This window comes from Procambarus clarkii, chromosome 65 (assembly GCF_040958095.1).
Source record: "Procambarus clarkii isolate CNS0578487 chromosome 65, FALCON_Pclarkii_2.0, whole genome shotgun sequence".
In the NCBI taxonomy this organism is placed as follows: Eukaryota; Metazoa; Arthropoda; class Malacostraca; order Decapoda; family Cambaridae; genus Procambarus; species Procambarus clarkii.
Window position 1 is genome coordinate 9,750,050 of NC_091214.1, and position 14,965 is coordinate 9,765,014.

A 14,965-nucleotide genomic window follows, 5' to 3' on the forward strand; every position below is an offset into this window, starting at 1 on the left:
TGACACCACTTGCCTCCCCTGACACCAAATGCCTCCCCTGCCACCACCTGCCTCCCCTGCCACCACCTGCCTTCCCTGACACCACTTGCCTCCCCTGACACCACATGCCTCCCCTGCCACCACCTGCCTCCCCTGACACTTCCTGCCTCCCCTGGCACCACCTGCCTCCCCTGCCACCACCTGCCTCCCCTGCCACCACCTGCCTCCCCTGACACCACTTGCCTCCCCTGACACCACATGCCTCCCCTGACACCACCTGCCTCCCCTGACACCACTTGCCTCCCCTGACACCACATGCCTCCCCTGACACCACCTGCCTCCCCTGACATCACCTGACACCACCTGCCTCCCCTGACACCACTTGCCTCCCCTGAAACCACATGCCTCCCCTGACACCACCTGCCTCCCCTGACATCACCTGACACTGCCTGCCTCCCCTGACATCACTTGACACCACCTGTCTCCCCTGACATCACCTGACACCGCCTGCCTCCCCTGACATCACCTGACACCGCCTGCCTCCCCTGACATCACCTGACACCGCCTGCCTCCCCTGACATCACCTGACACCACCTGCCTCCCCTGACATCACCTGACACCACCTGCCTCCCCTGACACCACCTGCCACCCCTGACACCACCTGCCTCCCCTGACACCACCTGCCTCCCCTGACACCACCTGCCTCCCCTGACACCACCTGCATCCCCTGACACCACCTGCCTCCCCTGACACCACCTGCCTCCCCTGACACCACCTGCCTCCCCAGACACAACCTGCCACCACCTGCTTCCCCTGCCACCACCTGCCACCACCTGCCTCCCCTGACACCACCTGCCACCACCTGCCTCACCTGACACCACCTGCCTCCCCTGACATCACATGACACCACCTGCCACCACCTGCCTCACCTGACACCACCTGCCACCACCTGCCTCACCCGACACCACCTGCCTCCCCTGACACCACCTGCTTCCCCTGACACCACCTGCCTTCCCTGACACAACCTGCCTCCCCTGACACCACCTGCCACCTGCTTCCCCTGACACCACCTGCCTCCCCTGACACCACCTGCTTCCCCTGACACCACCTGCCTCCCCTGACACAACCTGCCACCACCTGCCTCCCCTGACACCACCTGCCACCACCTGCCACCACCTGCCTCACCTGACACCACCTGCCACCACCTGCCTCACCTGACACCACCTGCCTCCCCTGACATCACCTGACACCACCTGCCTCCCCTGACACCACCTGACATCACCTGCCACCCCTGACATCACCTGACACCACTTGCCTCCCCTGACATCACCTGACACCACCTGCCTCCCCTGACATCACCTGCCTTCCCTGACACCAACTGCCACCACCTGCCTCCCCTGACACCTGCCACCACCTGCCTCCCCTGACACCACCTGATACCACCTGCCTCCCCTGACACCACCTGATACCACCTGCCTCCCCTGACACCACCTGCCTCCCCTGACACCACCTGATACCACCTGCCTCCCCTGACACCACCTGCCTCCCCTGACACCTGCCACCACCTGCTTCCCCTGACACCACCTGATACCACCTGCCTCCCCTGACACCACCTGCCTTTCCTGACACAACCTGCCTCCTCTGACATCACCTGACAAAACCCGCCTTACCTGACACAACCTGCCTCCCCTGACACCACCTGCCTCCCCTGACACCACCTGCTTCCTCTGACACCACCTGCCTCCCCTGCCACCACCTGCCTCCCCTGCCACCACCTGCCTCCCCTGACACCACCTGCCTCCCCTGCCACCACTTGCCTCCCCTGACACCACCTGCCTCCCCTGCCACCACCTGCCTCCCCTGCCACCACCTGCCTCCCCTGCCACTTCCTGCCTCCCCTGCCACCACCTGCCTCCCCTGCCACCACCTGCCTCCCCTGTCACCACCTGCCTCCCCTGACACCACTTGCCTCCTCTGACACCAAATGCCTCCCCTGCCACCACCTGCCTCCCCTGCCACCACCTGCCTTCCCTGACACCACTTGCCTCCCCTGACACCACATGCCTCCCCTGCCACCACCTGCCTCCCCTGACACTTCCTGCCTCCCCTGGCACCACCTGCCTCCCCTGCCACCACCTGCCTCCCCTGCCACCACCTGCCTCCCCTGACACCACTTGCCTCCCCTGACACCACATGCCTCCCCTGACACCACCTGCCTCCCCTGACACCACTTGCCTCCCCTGACACCACATGCCTCCCCTGACACCACCTGCCTCCCCTGACATCACCTGACACCACCTGCCTCCCCTGACACCACTTGCCTCCCCTGAAACCACATGCCTCCCCTGACACCACCTGCCTCCCCTGACATCACCTGACACTGCCTGCCTCCCCTGACATCACTTGACACCACCTGTCTCCCCTGACATCACCTGACACCGCCTGCCTCCCCTGACATCACCTGACACCGCCTGCCTCCCCTGACATCACCTGACACCGCCTGCCTCCCCTGACATCACCTGACACCACCTGCCTCCCCTGACATCACCTGACACCACCTGCCTCCCCTGACACCACCTGCCACCCCTGACACCACCTGCCTCCCCTGACACCACCTGCCTCCCCTGACACCACCTGCATCCCCTGACACCACCTGCCTCCCCTGACACCACCTGCCTCCCCTGACACCACCTGCCTCCCCAGACACAACCTGCCACCACCTGCTTCCCCTGCCACCACCTGCCACCACCTGCCTCCCCTGACACCACCTGCCACCACCTGCCTCACCTGACACCACCTGCCTCCCCTGACATCACATGACACCACCTGCCACCACCTGCCTCACCTGACACCACCTGCCACCACCTGCCTCACCTGACACCACCTGCCTCCCCTGACACCACCTGCTTCCCCTGACACCACCTGCCTTCCCTGACACAACCTGCCTCCCCTGACACCACCTGCCACCTGCTTCCCCTGACACCACCTGCCTCCCCTGACACCACCTGCCTCCCCTGACACCACCTGCTTCCCCTGACACCACCTGCCTCCCCTGACACAACCTGCCACCACCTGCCTCCCCTGACACCACCTGCCACCACCTGCCTCACCTGACACCACCTGCCACCACCTGCCTCACCTGACACCACCTGCCTCCCCTGACATCACCTGACACCACCTGCCTCCCCTGACACCACCTGACATCACCTGCCACCCCTGACATCACCTGACACCACTTGCCTCCCCTGACATCACCTGACACCACCTGCCTCCCCTGACATCACCTGCCTTCCCTGACACCAACTGCCACCACCTGCCTCCCCTGACACCTGCCACCACCTGCCTCCCCTGACACCACCTGATACCACCTGCCTCCCCTGACACCACCTGATACCACCTGCCTCCCCTGACACCACCTGCCTCCCCTGACACCACCTGATACCACCTGCCTCCCCTGACACCACCTGCCTCCCCTGACACCTGCCACCACCTGCTTCCCCTGACACCACCTGATACCACCTGCCTCCCCTGACACCACCTGCCTTTCCTGACACAACCTGCCTCCTCTGACATCACCTGACAAAACCCGCCTTACCTGACACAACCTGCCTCCCCTGACACCACCTGCCTCCCCTGACACCACCTGCTTCCTCTGACACCACCTGCCTCCCCTGGCACCACCTGCCTCCCCTGACACCACCTGCTTCCTCTGACACCACCTGCCTCCCCTGACACCACCTGCCTCCCCTGCCACTTCCTGCCTCCCCTGCCACCACCTGCCTCCCCTGCCACCACCTGCCTCCCCTGTCACCACCTGCCTCCCCTGACACCAATTGCCTCCCCTGACACCACATGCCTCCCCTGCCACCACCTGCCTCCCCTGACACTTCCTGCCTCCCCTGACACCACCTGCCTCCCCTGACACCACCTGCCTCCCCTGCCACCACCTGCCTCCCCTGACACCACTTGCCTCCCCTGACACCACATGCCTCCCCTGACACCACCTGCCTCCCCTGACACCACTTGCCTCCCCTGACACCACATGCCTCCCCTGACACCACCTGCCTCCCCTGACATCACCTGACACCACCTGCCTCCCCTGACACCACCTGCCTCCCCTGACACCACATGCCTCCCCTGACACCACCTGCCTCCCCTGACATCACCTGACACTGCCTGCCTCCCCTGACATCACTTGACACCACCTGTCTCCCCTGACATCACCTGACACCGCCTGCCTCCCCTGACATCACCTGACACCGCCTGCCTCCCCTGACATCACCTGACACCGCCTGCCTCCCCTGACATCACCTGACACCACCTGCCTCCCCTGACATCACCTGACACCACCTGCCTCCCCTGACACCACCTGCCACCCCTGACACCACCTGCCTCCCCTGACACCACCTGCCTCCCCTGACACCACCTGCATCCCCTGACACCACCTGCCTCCCCTGACACCACCTGCCTCCCCTGACACCACCTGCCTCCCCAGACACAACCTGCCACCACCTGCTTCCCCTGCCACCACCTGCCTCCCCTGACACCACCTGCCTCACCTGCCTCCCCTGACACCACCTGCCTCCCCTGACATCACCTGACACCACCTGCCACCACCTGCCTCACCTGACACCACCTGCCTCACCTGACACCACCTGCCTCCCCTGACACCACCTGCTTCCCCTGACACCACCTGCCTTCCCTGACACAACCTGCCTCCCCTGACACCACCTGCCACCTGCTTCCCCTGACACCACCTGCCTCCCCTGACACCACCTGCCTCCCCTGACACCACCTGCTTCCCCTGACACCACCTGCCTCCCCTGACACAACCTGCCACCACCTGCCTCCCCTGACACCACTTGCCACCACCTGCCTCACCTGACACCACCTGCCACCACCTGCCTCCCCTGACACCACCTGCCTCCCCTGACACCACCTGCCACCTGCTTCCCCTGACACCACCTGCCTCCCCTGACACCACCTGCCTCCCCTGACACCACCTGCCACCTGCTTCCCCTGACACCACCTGCCTCCCCTGACACCACCTGCCTCCCCTGACACCACCTGCCACCACCTGCCTCCCCTGACACCACCTGCCTCCCCTGACACAACCTGCCACCACCTGCCTCCCCTGACACCACCTGCCACCACCTGCTTCCCCTGACACCACCTGCCTTCCCTGACACAACCTGCCTCCCCTGACACCACCTGCCACCTGCTTCCCCTGATACCACCTGCCTCCCCTGACACCACCTGCCTCCCCTGACACCTGCCACCACCTGCCTCCCCTGACACCACCTGATACCACCTGCCTCCCCTGACACCACCTGCCTTTCCTGACACAACCTGCCTCCTCTGACATCACCTGACAAAACCTGCCTTACCTGACACAACCTGCCACCACCTGCCTCCCCTGACACCACCTGCCTCCCCTGACACCTGCCACCACCTGCCTCCCCTGACACCACCTGCTTCCTCTGACACCACCTGCCTCCCCTGGCACCACCTGCCTCCCCTGACACCACCTGCTTCCTCTGACACCACCTGCCTCCCCTGACACCACCTGCCTCCCCTGACACCAGCTGCCACCACCTGCCTCCCCTGACACCACCTGCCTCTCCTGACATCACCTGCCTCCCCTGACAACATCTGGCACCACCTGCCTCCCCTGACATCTGGCACCACCTGCCTCTGACATCTGGCACCACCTGCCTCCCCTGACACCACTTGCCACCACCTTCCTCCCCTGACACCACCTGCCACCACCCTCCTCCCCTGACACCACCTACCTCCCCTGACACCACCTGCCACCACCTGCCACCACCTGCCTCCCCTGACACCAGCTGCCACCACCTGACACCACTTGACACCACCTCCCCCCCCTGCCTCCCCTGACACCACATGTCACCACCTGCCTCCTGTGACAACATCTGGCACCATCTGCCTCCCTTGACAACATCTGGCACCACCTGCCTCCCCTGACAACATCTGCCACCACCTGCCTTCCCTGACACCACCTGCCTCTCCTGACAACATCTGGCACCACCTGCCTCCCCTGACAACATCTGACATCACCTGCCACCACCTGCCTTTCCAGACACCACCTGCCTCTCCTGACAACATCTGACACCACCTGCCTTCCCTGACACCACCTGCCTCTCGTGACACCACCTACCTCCCCTGACAACTTCCACCACTGACACCACCAGGTCTTCTCTGATAACCCCCAATGAGAATAACTTCCACCACCTGCCTCCTGACACTAAACCCCCAACTATTGACACCACTTGACCCCAGACTCCCACCATCACCAATGATGCAACCTTCCTCTCCTGACACCATTTTATCATCCTTCAACCATTTCTCACTGGAAACAATGGGTAAGCAAAATATAATTCTGTACAACTGTTTACACTTTGGTGAATCATAGTTGATGACAGTGGCTGTCATCAGCTTTGGCAGCTCGGTCTCGGTGATCGCTTGCACGAACAATCCTCACTTAATCTAATAATTGTATGTTCCACTGTACATTTAGTACCGAATTCAATTTGTTCGGATCGTCCGGGAATTTGATAGAGCGGGGTTCGTTAGAGTGAGGAAGCACTGTACTAGTGTTGGTGCTAGGTTGGACTGTGTACATGTTCAGTTCCCTCGATTGGACAGTAACACTGTTCAGTTGTAGAACTGAGTTCTTTCATCTTCTTGTATGTCCCTACCAGCTTCTGTGTTGCAATGTCTGCTGGTGGCTGTAGGTTCCAATCACACACTCCTGCCTCTACTGTTCCTTTTTGTTAGGACGGGGGGAGCTAGGATTACTGCCCTGGCTATGGCCTTTTCCTTGTGTTCCTTTGCCGGACAGTACATTTTTGCCTTCATGCGGTGCACATCCTGGATAGTTCGCCTCATCTGTTACTCTGCTTCGCGTGCATCGTTCTGTCCTGCTGGAGCTGGTTGCACTGCTCCTGCAGGTTGCGGTGTCGCTGTTTTTCGCTTCACATCTTGCATGTCGGCTCATGGTGCTTGCTTCCTCGTTGGCCTCTGCCTGGGCCCTGGCTATTTGGTTTTTGTTGCCATTTTGTCCTTGCTGTTTGCAGAATCTACGGTTCGGCTCTTTCGACAAGCGGCGGCTTCTCATTGTCATCCGTTATTTAACTTCTTGGTCCTTTCAGGTTCCGGGGGAGGGGTTTCTCCCGGAGAAGGCGTATCTGCTAGCCAACCCATCCTCTGAATACAACCCATCCTCTGAATTGACAGTACGATTTAATACTAAGTGTAATAAGTACACTTTCTTACTGTCATAAACAGTGCATAATTGCACTTATGGGGCTGTTACATTTACCCAACTCCCTCCCCCGATTTAATTCTTCTCGTTTTCTGTTAAGACACTCAGAATTTTAGGATGAAGTTTTCAATTTCAATTTGCAATTCACAAGTTTTAAATATCAGGAATTTGTTTTACAGGTTTATTAAACAATATAGATTTTATACAAAATTTTAAAATATCCTGAATTACTTTACAATTTATTGATATACTGGTATTTTAGTTTTGTTTTATTAGTTTTATAAAACTGTAATATCAATATAGCTATAGGTTAAGTACTAATTGTAATTAAGAAGCAATAAAATTATTATCTTCAAAAACTAAGACGGTTAGGTGAGGTTGTGGTTTTCTATTCAGTTTTTCAGGTAAACTCAAATATTCACAATATATTTGACAGGACGATTTAATACTAAGTGAAAATAAGTACAATTCCTAACTGCTATGAATAGTACATAATTGCACTTATTTGTCTTCTTACATTTACCACCCCATTTTTGGAGGACGGGCTGTGCTAGCCTGGGTTGGTTCTTTCCCTGCTCACCGGGTTTGAGTTCCTGGTTCCCTAGCAAACGTTCCTTCTGGTTCTTTGCTAGCCTTGGTTTCGGTCGCTGCTTGCTCGGTGTCCGAACCTAGAGTTTTTTCCCCGGCTCCGCCTCTTCTAATGATTGGTTCAGTCAGTATTGGGGCTCGTTCAGTCTTATCTTCAAGTCTTCCAGTCTGATAATTTTGACTCTTGTCTCTCACCATCTTTAGTGATCAGGTGGCTTCGTTGATGGTGTACCACCTGTGTGCTTCATCTTGACAGGGGTATGGGGTTTTGCTGGCGGTCCATTCTTTTTTTTTTTGTATCTTCGTAGGTATCCTGCGGTCTTTGCTGACATGGTCGTGTCCTTCTCTCGTGGGGGTTTGGGACTGTCAGCTTGGTGCATGCTGTTGCCCTGTCTCAGGAGGTGCTGGCGAAGTTGTTACGGTTTGCTTTCGTTTTTTTGTATTCCTTCTGCACCGTTGTGCGGGCTGTCTCAGGCATTGTTTGCCTCTGGCCTGCTCATGCGCCGCCTGCACTGTCCTGTCTTTGGCCGATGTACTCTCATTCCTATCTTCGCCTTGGTTTGTTGTGGCCCCTTCGGTTCAGGTTTGTTTTTCCGAAGCGCTTTCTTGTTCGTTTGCAGCCGTCTCGTTCTTTTCTAGTGAGGCATGAGTCTGCTGCTTTCCGTTGGGGTCCTTGGGTTGTTGATGTATGATTGATCAGGCCAGGGGTGCATCATGTGTTGTCCAGTTGTGGCTCTCCTCTGTTCTTTGTGCACCACGGCTTCTGTGGTGCACTGAAACCAAATCAACCCAAAGCGCGTCCCCAGACACGCTTTGGGTTGATTTGGTTTCTCTTCTTCCCTGTTCGCACGTACGGGGTCTCTCGGGTCATCTGCAGGGTTATTGAGTCTAGCCGGCCTGCAGTCTATCCCTATTACAGCCACTATGGGTCGTAACCAGGTTCTTGATGGATGGACCCTAAGTGATAGTATCCGACCCCAAGTCGGTAGTGGCTTTCAAGGAGTTGACTAGGTACTGCAATAAATAAAAGGGGAGTGGATTAACACAACACTGATTCTTTTATCAATATATTCCCATGACCTTAAATAGAAGCATAAAAATTAATATTACTACACTTAGATGTATATACAGGTGCCGCTCTCACATAGGACACTGAGCACTCCATGACGCTAACACAATGCAGCCTTCGTCAATCTTCGTGTTTCCCCGACACACAGTACCGTTCCCGACCTTACCGGCCACAGTACTGGGAAACACTGACGAGTCTACCTTTGCCATGGGCCAGCCTACCGGCAGTCTCACAAGGTGCCTCTCTGCCCACAACCACTCTCCAGCCAAGTGCTGACAGAGAACCTCAGCCACGCGCTGATTGGGGCGTCTACACAGACAAATACAGGGGTACCGCACCCCTGGCAGGAGCCTTAGTGACGGACTAGTAATGCTCCTCGACAGGCACCTCACTGTCAGTCGTGTCTCCCCTTCGCCAGTCCCGGGATGCTCCGAATTCTTCCACTGCTACTACACTAGCTGAATCTACACTATTCCTGATTGGCGGCGGCTTACTTAGTCATCAGGCGGGACCAAGTTGGGAGAGTTCAGGCTGCCCAAAGTAGACTGCCATCCTCAGTACCACTGCTGATCCCAAGTCGCCTCTGTGGATACAGACACGTCATCAGTTATAGGGTACCGGAGAAACCAAGAAGCAACACTGGCTCACTCGGGCATTGACATTATGCTTGTAGCTCCTACAGATGGTGCTGGTCTTGAATCGCCGCATCACCAGAGGTCACTCACTACATTACTACGACCTCACTTGTTAATCAAGGCAGGAATCTTGAGCCATTTACAGCTGTTACTCCACCACCCATAGATGGCGTTGTCTATGTAGCGTCCCATTCCTTGGGAGTTTGAGTACAGACTCATAGATGGCACTGGAACTACCAGGCCATATGCAGATGGCGGTGGCAAGTCCGTAACAATCCCCATGCCCATGACGTTTGTAAGTTTGCTGCTCTTGTTGCCGTCTTTGGTAACATGTCCTGGGCTGACATTCAAGCACGGGGTTTTTGGCGGTCGAACAGCGTCCTGGTTGCACGCTACCTTGTTAACGTTCCTGGGCCTAGTCGGGCCTGTGTTACTTTGGGTCTCGCATTCGAGTTGAGATGTGGAGCACCGACCGCCTCCCGTCACACGAGGCGTGGCTCGTGTGACGTCATGCTTGTTTGCTCGTTTTCTTTTGGAGAGTTCTGTCCACTTCTTTGCCTATTTTTGGCGTTTTTAACCAAAATAGGGGTTTGTTTTGGGGCGGGGCAGCCCCGAGGCTGCCCTGTTTGGCTTCTAGGGTCCCAGACTTGGGGGTGCTGGTCGCGTCGGCCTTAGTTCAGTCTGCGCCCCCTCGTTCTTCCCCTGCTGTGGTTCATTTGGTTCACCCCCCCCCCCCCATTCCCCTGCTTCTGGCTCCCAAGCGTCTGAGGGCTTTGGGGTCGGGGCAGGGTTTAGAGGTTTCTGAAACTCGGACAGTTTCGGGGGTTGCCCCTTCCGGGGCGGCGACAAAGGCATTCGAGTCTGTTACTCCAACCATAGCTCTGTTGTTTGACCTGTGGGCAAACTCTCTTCCTGCTCCTTCGGCCATCCCGGCCTTTTCTTGTGAGGCCAAGGCTTTGGAAGATGACTCTCTCCTGGGGTTGGGGAGGAGCTGACTTGGGAGCCTTCAGCCCTGTTGGTCCCCGCCTGGGTTTTCCGACCCCCCTCCGAGTGGGACTTTCTGTTACAAGGAGTGGGGTTTTCCTTCCCCCCCTCCCTTCTCCTCTGTGTACGAGTTGGATTTGGGTTCGGCTCCTCCCCGGGTTCGGTTCCGTATCTCTGCGGGTCCTTCGGTTCCATTTCTCTGGAGGTTTTCAACTTCCCGAGTCTCTCCTACAGAGGTGCAGGTTAGCCGTTGAGGCTTACCTCCTACTCCAGCCGGAGCATGGTTCTATAATGGAACCGTCTTCCTTCAGGTAGTCTCCATACTGGGTTCGTTATGAGGTTCCAGAGTCGTCCGTGCTTGCGGACTGCCCTGTGTTCTCGTTGGAGACTTGGGACACCTTCTGTCATACCCGCACGCTTGAGTGACACAAGGTGTTGACTGTGGTCCAGGTTTACCAGGGGGAACGACTTTGCATACCATAATGAGTACCTTTTCGCTCCGTCCCTTCTGAGGGATGTTGGCGCGGTTCAGATTCACATGCAAGTTCCTTCCTTGTTGGCTGCACTGGTGACTGAAGACTTGCACGCTCTGGGTTCATTGACTTTGGTCCTGCATTTCATTTTCCTCCTTGAGGTGTCTTCCGATTGGCTTGCTGCGGATGTGTAGGCGCTTGGGGCCAGTCCCAGAGGGATCATGCCAGGGCCTGCGGTTCCGCTCGTCAAGGTGGGCCACAGGTACTGGTCTTGAAGCCAGTGCAGCCTTTGGTCCCAGCTGCACCTGGTCGCCACGGTGTTCGCTCTGTGCGCAGGTCGGGTTCTTGTAAGGGGCATCATCCCTTTCGCGGTTTGCCCCATTGATGGGGCGATAGGGGAGAGGCTTGTTCTGTTCGCTTATTCCTGGTCTCATGGTTCATGGGCTTTTCGGGTCGTTTCTCACAGCCTGCGGTGGCTTTGGGTGGCTCCTCCTCCTTCGGGGGTTTCAGGGCTGGCAGGGCAGGCCTTTTCTCCAGCGCTTTGTCAGGTTGTCTTGGAGTGGGTGCACTTGGGCGTGGTCAAAACGACGACCTCCCTCAGGTGGGTTTCCCACCTGTTTCCAGTTCCGAAACGGGAGTGTGCGGACCTGCAGTTCATTCTGGACTTGTCCCCTCTGAACCCCTGGGTTTCGGATGACCACTCTGTCCCAGGTCCAGTTTCTGTTGGAGGCGGGGCACTTGGATAGTGTCCCTGGACCTCAAGGACACATATTGGAATGTCCCAATTCTTCCAGGGCTCAGGGGTGACTGCAAGGCTCTTGTGGTGGATGCCCTTTGGCAGGATTGGTCGAGGTGGTGGTTCCCGTACTTTTATTTCCTGGCCCAGCTGTTGCTCTGGGTTCATGCTCAGCTCGAATCCTTTCAGGGAAGAGTGCTTCTCCTGGCCCCATGGTGGCCGGCCCAGCCTTGGTTTCAAGCACTGCTTCTTATCTTGAGATGGTTATCTTGAGATGATTTCGGGGCTTATTAGTGTCCCCGCGGCCCGGTCCTCGACCAGGCTTTCACCCCCAGGAAGCAGCCCGTGACAGCTGACTAACACCCAGGTACCTATTTTACTGCTAGGTAACAGGAGCATAGAGTGAAAGAAACTCTGCCCATTGTTTGGCTTGCTCGGTGTCGGAACCTGAGAGTTTTTCCGCGGCTCCGCCTCTTTCAGCAGGTTGTGCTGGTGAAGTACCTCACTGATTCGGCTTACTCATCCACTCTTCGCGTCATGTTTTCCTTACGCGGATGTATCACCATTTGTATGGTGATCAGGTGACTTCATTGATGGTGTCCCACCTGTGCTCTTTCTCTGTGACATTATGAAGTCTCCTGGCGGTCTTTCTGCCATTTCCTTTCCCCTTGTCATGTTTCGTCGGTGTCTGTTCGGGTTTTGGAAGTCGAACAGGATCCTGGCTGCAGATATCTTATCAACGTTCCGGGCACTCTCCGGCTTTGTGTTGCTGTGGGACATCTGTCACAGCCTGTTGTCTCATCTTTGTCTTGAGACCTGTGGTGCTGCCGCCTCTCTGGTAAGTCCCTGTTTTTACTTATTTGTGGGTAGTTAGCTTCAGGGAGCCGATGGGGCTTCCCACAGAAAACCAGCGTTGAATGTAATGAAACGCCATTTTCTGAGTGAGCCCCGGAGTCTCCTTGGCACTCTCCCTTCCTCCCTCCGGTTGGCAATTTTCATCATTCTACAAACTGGGGTGGTGAGCTGCATGATAATCTTATCAGGCTCCACCCCCTGTTGGGGGAGGAGGGGGGTCACTAATGATCAGGCATGCTAGTTGCATGACTATTTGCTCATTTTGTTTTATTTTTGGAGGAATTCTTTGGCTTTGTTCAGACTCTGTTCATAGATTTTCACTAGTTGGGGGTTTGTATTGTTTCACTTCACTTTCTGGGGGTATTCCCTAGTCGATGACAGACATGACATTCTCTAAATGTAAAGTGCTCACGAGGCATTGCTCCTTGTACCTCTCTGAGTGGACATGGTTCTGGCTCGTGGTCTCTGGTAGGCATAAAGTACTCCCATGACTGATTGACCCCAAACTTGTACATGTCAGTTTAGATAGCTTCAGGGAGTCTCTGGGGCTCGCCCAGAAAATGGTATTTCATTACATACAATGCTGGGTTTTTTTAAACTTCGCTTTCTGTGAACCCCCTCAGTTGCCTGTAAAGCTGGGCTAACTTTCTGGAGGCTTTTTCTGGTGAGGTGAAAGATTGTCACCTGCTCTTTGTTCCTTTGTGAGAGAGCCAGTTTCTGGATCTGGTTCCCACCCAGCAGGCCAAACAGAACTATCCACAACTGATGCGACCCTTAAGTATGAAGTAATCTTGGAAAGATATCACTGGAGCTCCTTCAGAAATTGGTGTTTCATTAGATTCAATGCTGGGTTTAAAAAAATGGATTATCAATTTTCATTTTTTTACCATGTTTTATGTAAATTCCTGAAACTATTTCCAGTTATTTTAATTGTTCTGTTTCTTGCCCTTTGAGTTAAAACTTCATCATGTTTATCTACTACTAGTTATTTAATATATAAGGAATCTGTGATAATATTTTCTTTATTTTTTCTTGGTGCCATCTATTCTTATGTATTTTAAATATATAAAGATGATTACTTTGTTTTTTATTGTCTATCAGATGATCTAAAATCAACTACTGGGAAACTTGCAATAGTTGGAGAGTTTGGAATTTCTCAGTTGAGAGCCACAGCAGTCAAACCGCGAGTGAAGCCATGGGTTGATACTTTCAATACCACCTCTCATGACATTAAAGAGGTAAGTTATTATATAGTATAATAATGTTTTTATTTTTCTGGGAAGAGCACCTTTGACTCCCCAGAGCTATCCAGGCTGATGTGTGTATGGCGTTCTAGGCCTGCCGGGGACTACGAGCCAGAACCTGGCCCCCTCAGAGAGGCACGAGGAGCAATGGCCTATAGAAATACACACAGGATTTTGGAGCATTCTATAACTGCCATCGACCAGGACAGGCACCCAGAGAGGTAAGCGCCTCAAAACAAACCCCTATTCTGGTTAAAAAGACTAAAACACACAAATGAATGGACAGAACTCCCAAATGAAAAGGAGCAAATGAGCATGATGTCACATGAGCCATGCCACATGTTTGCGCAGCTTCCCCCCTCCCCAGGAGGGGGAAGGGGGGAGCCCCAGACCCTCGCGCCGGTGATCCATCCTGCAGTTCTTCGGCTGATGGGACACGGCTTGGTCGTTGTGGCTCCAGCTCCGAACTCTTGTGTTGTGCTGTTCTCTGTTTCAGTACTGCTCCTACGGTTATGTGCGAGCTGGAAGTAATATTCACAGGTACTTGGGCTGCATGTGCTTAGTCACCTTCCCTCAGTGCCCTGTAAGTGCCGCCTTAGGGGCATGGGGTTCCCTTCCACAAGTCACCTTGGGTCTACCTCTGTTGGCCTTTTGCTGCTTGGCGATATACTGCCCCGAATGTTTTGAGAGGTTCCTCCCTAGTTTGCCTTTGGGTAAGTGGTAGTTTTTGCACTGGTTGGGGCGCGGGGTACTGCTTAGCTAGTTTGTTAGCCTCTGTGCTTTTTGTGCTCAAAAAGACAGCCTGAGACGGGCTGTCTCGGGCATTGTTTACCTCTGGCCTGCTCATGCACCGCCTGCACAGTCCTGGTCTTTGGCCGGTGTGTTCTTGGTTTTGTCTTCCCCTTGGTTTGTTGTGGCCCTTTCGGTTCAGGTTTGTTTTTCCGGAGCTCTTTCTTGTTTGTTTGCAGCCGTCTCGTCTTTTCCGGCAAGGAATGAGTCTGCTGCTTTCCGGAGGCGTTCTTGGGTTGTTGATGCTTGGTTTGTCAGGCCAGCGGTTCATCATGTGTTGTGTTCCGGTTGCGGCCCTCCACCGTTATCTGGGTGCCACGGCCTTTGT

At 55.7% G+C, this 14,965-nt stretch overlaps 1 protein-coding gene across 1 annotated transcript in view; it reads left to right on the plus strand.

The window, feature by feature from the left end:
- The window catches only part of LOC123770981 (conserved oligomeric Golgi complex subunit 4), a 333,387-nt gene that overhangs the window by 226,504 nt on the left and 91,918 nt on the right, over positions 1-14,965 (plus strand). The window contains exon 13 of the mRNA XM_045763150.2: positions 13,706-13,842. Within this exon, the coding sequence (XP_045619106.1) occupies positions 13,706-13,842 (137 nt within the window). The remainder of the gene's footprint in view (positions 1-13,705; positions 13,843-14,965) is intronic.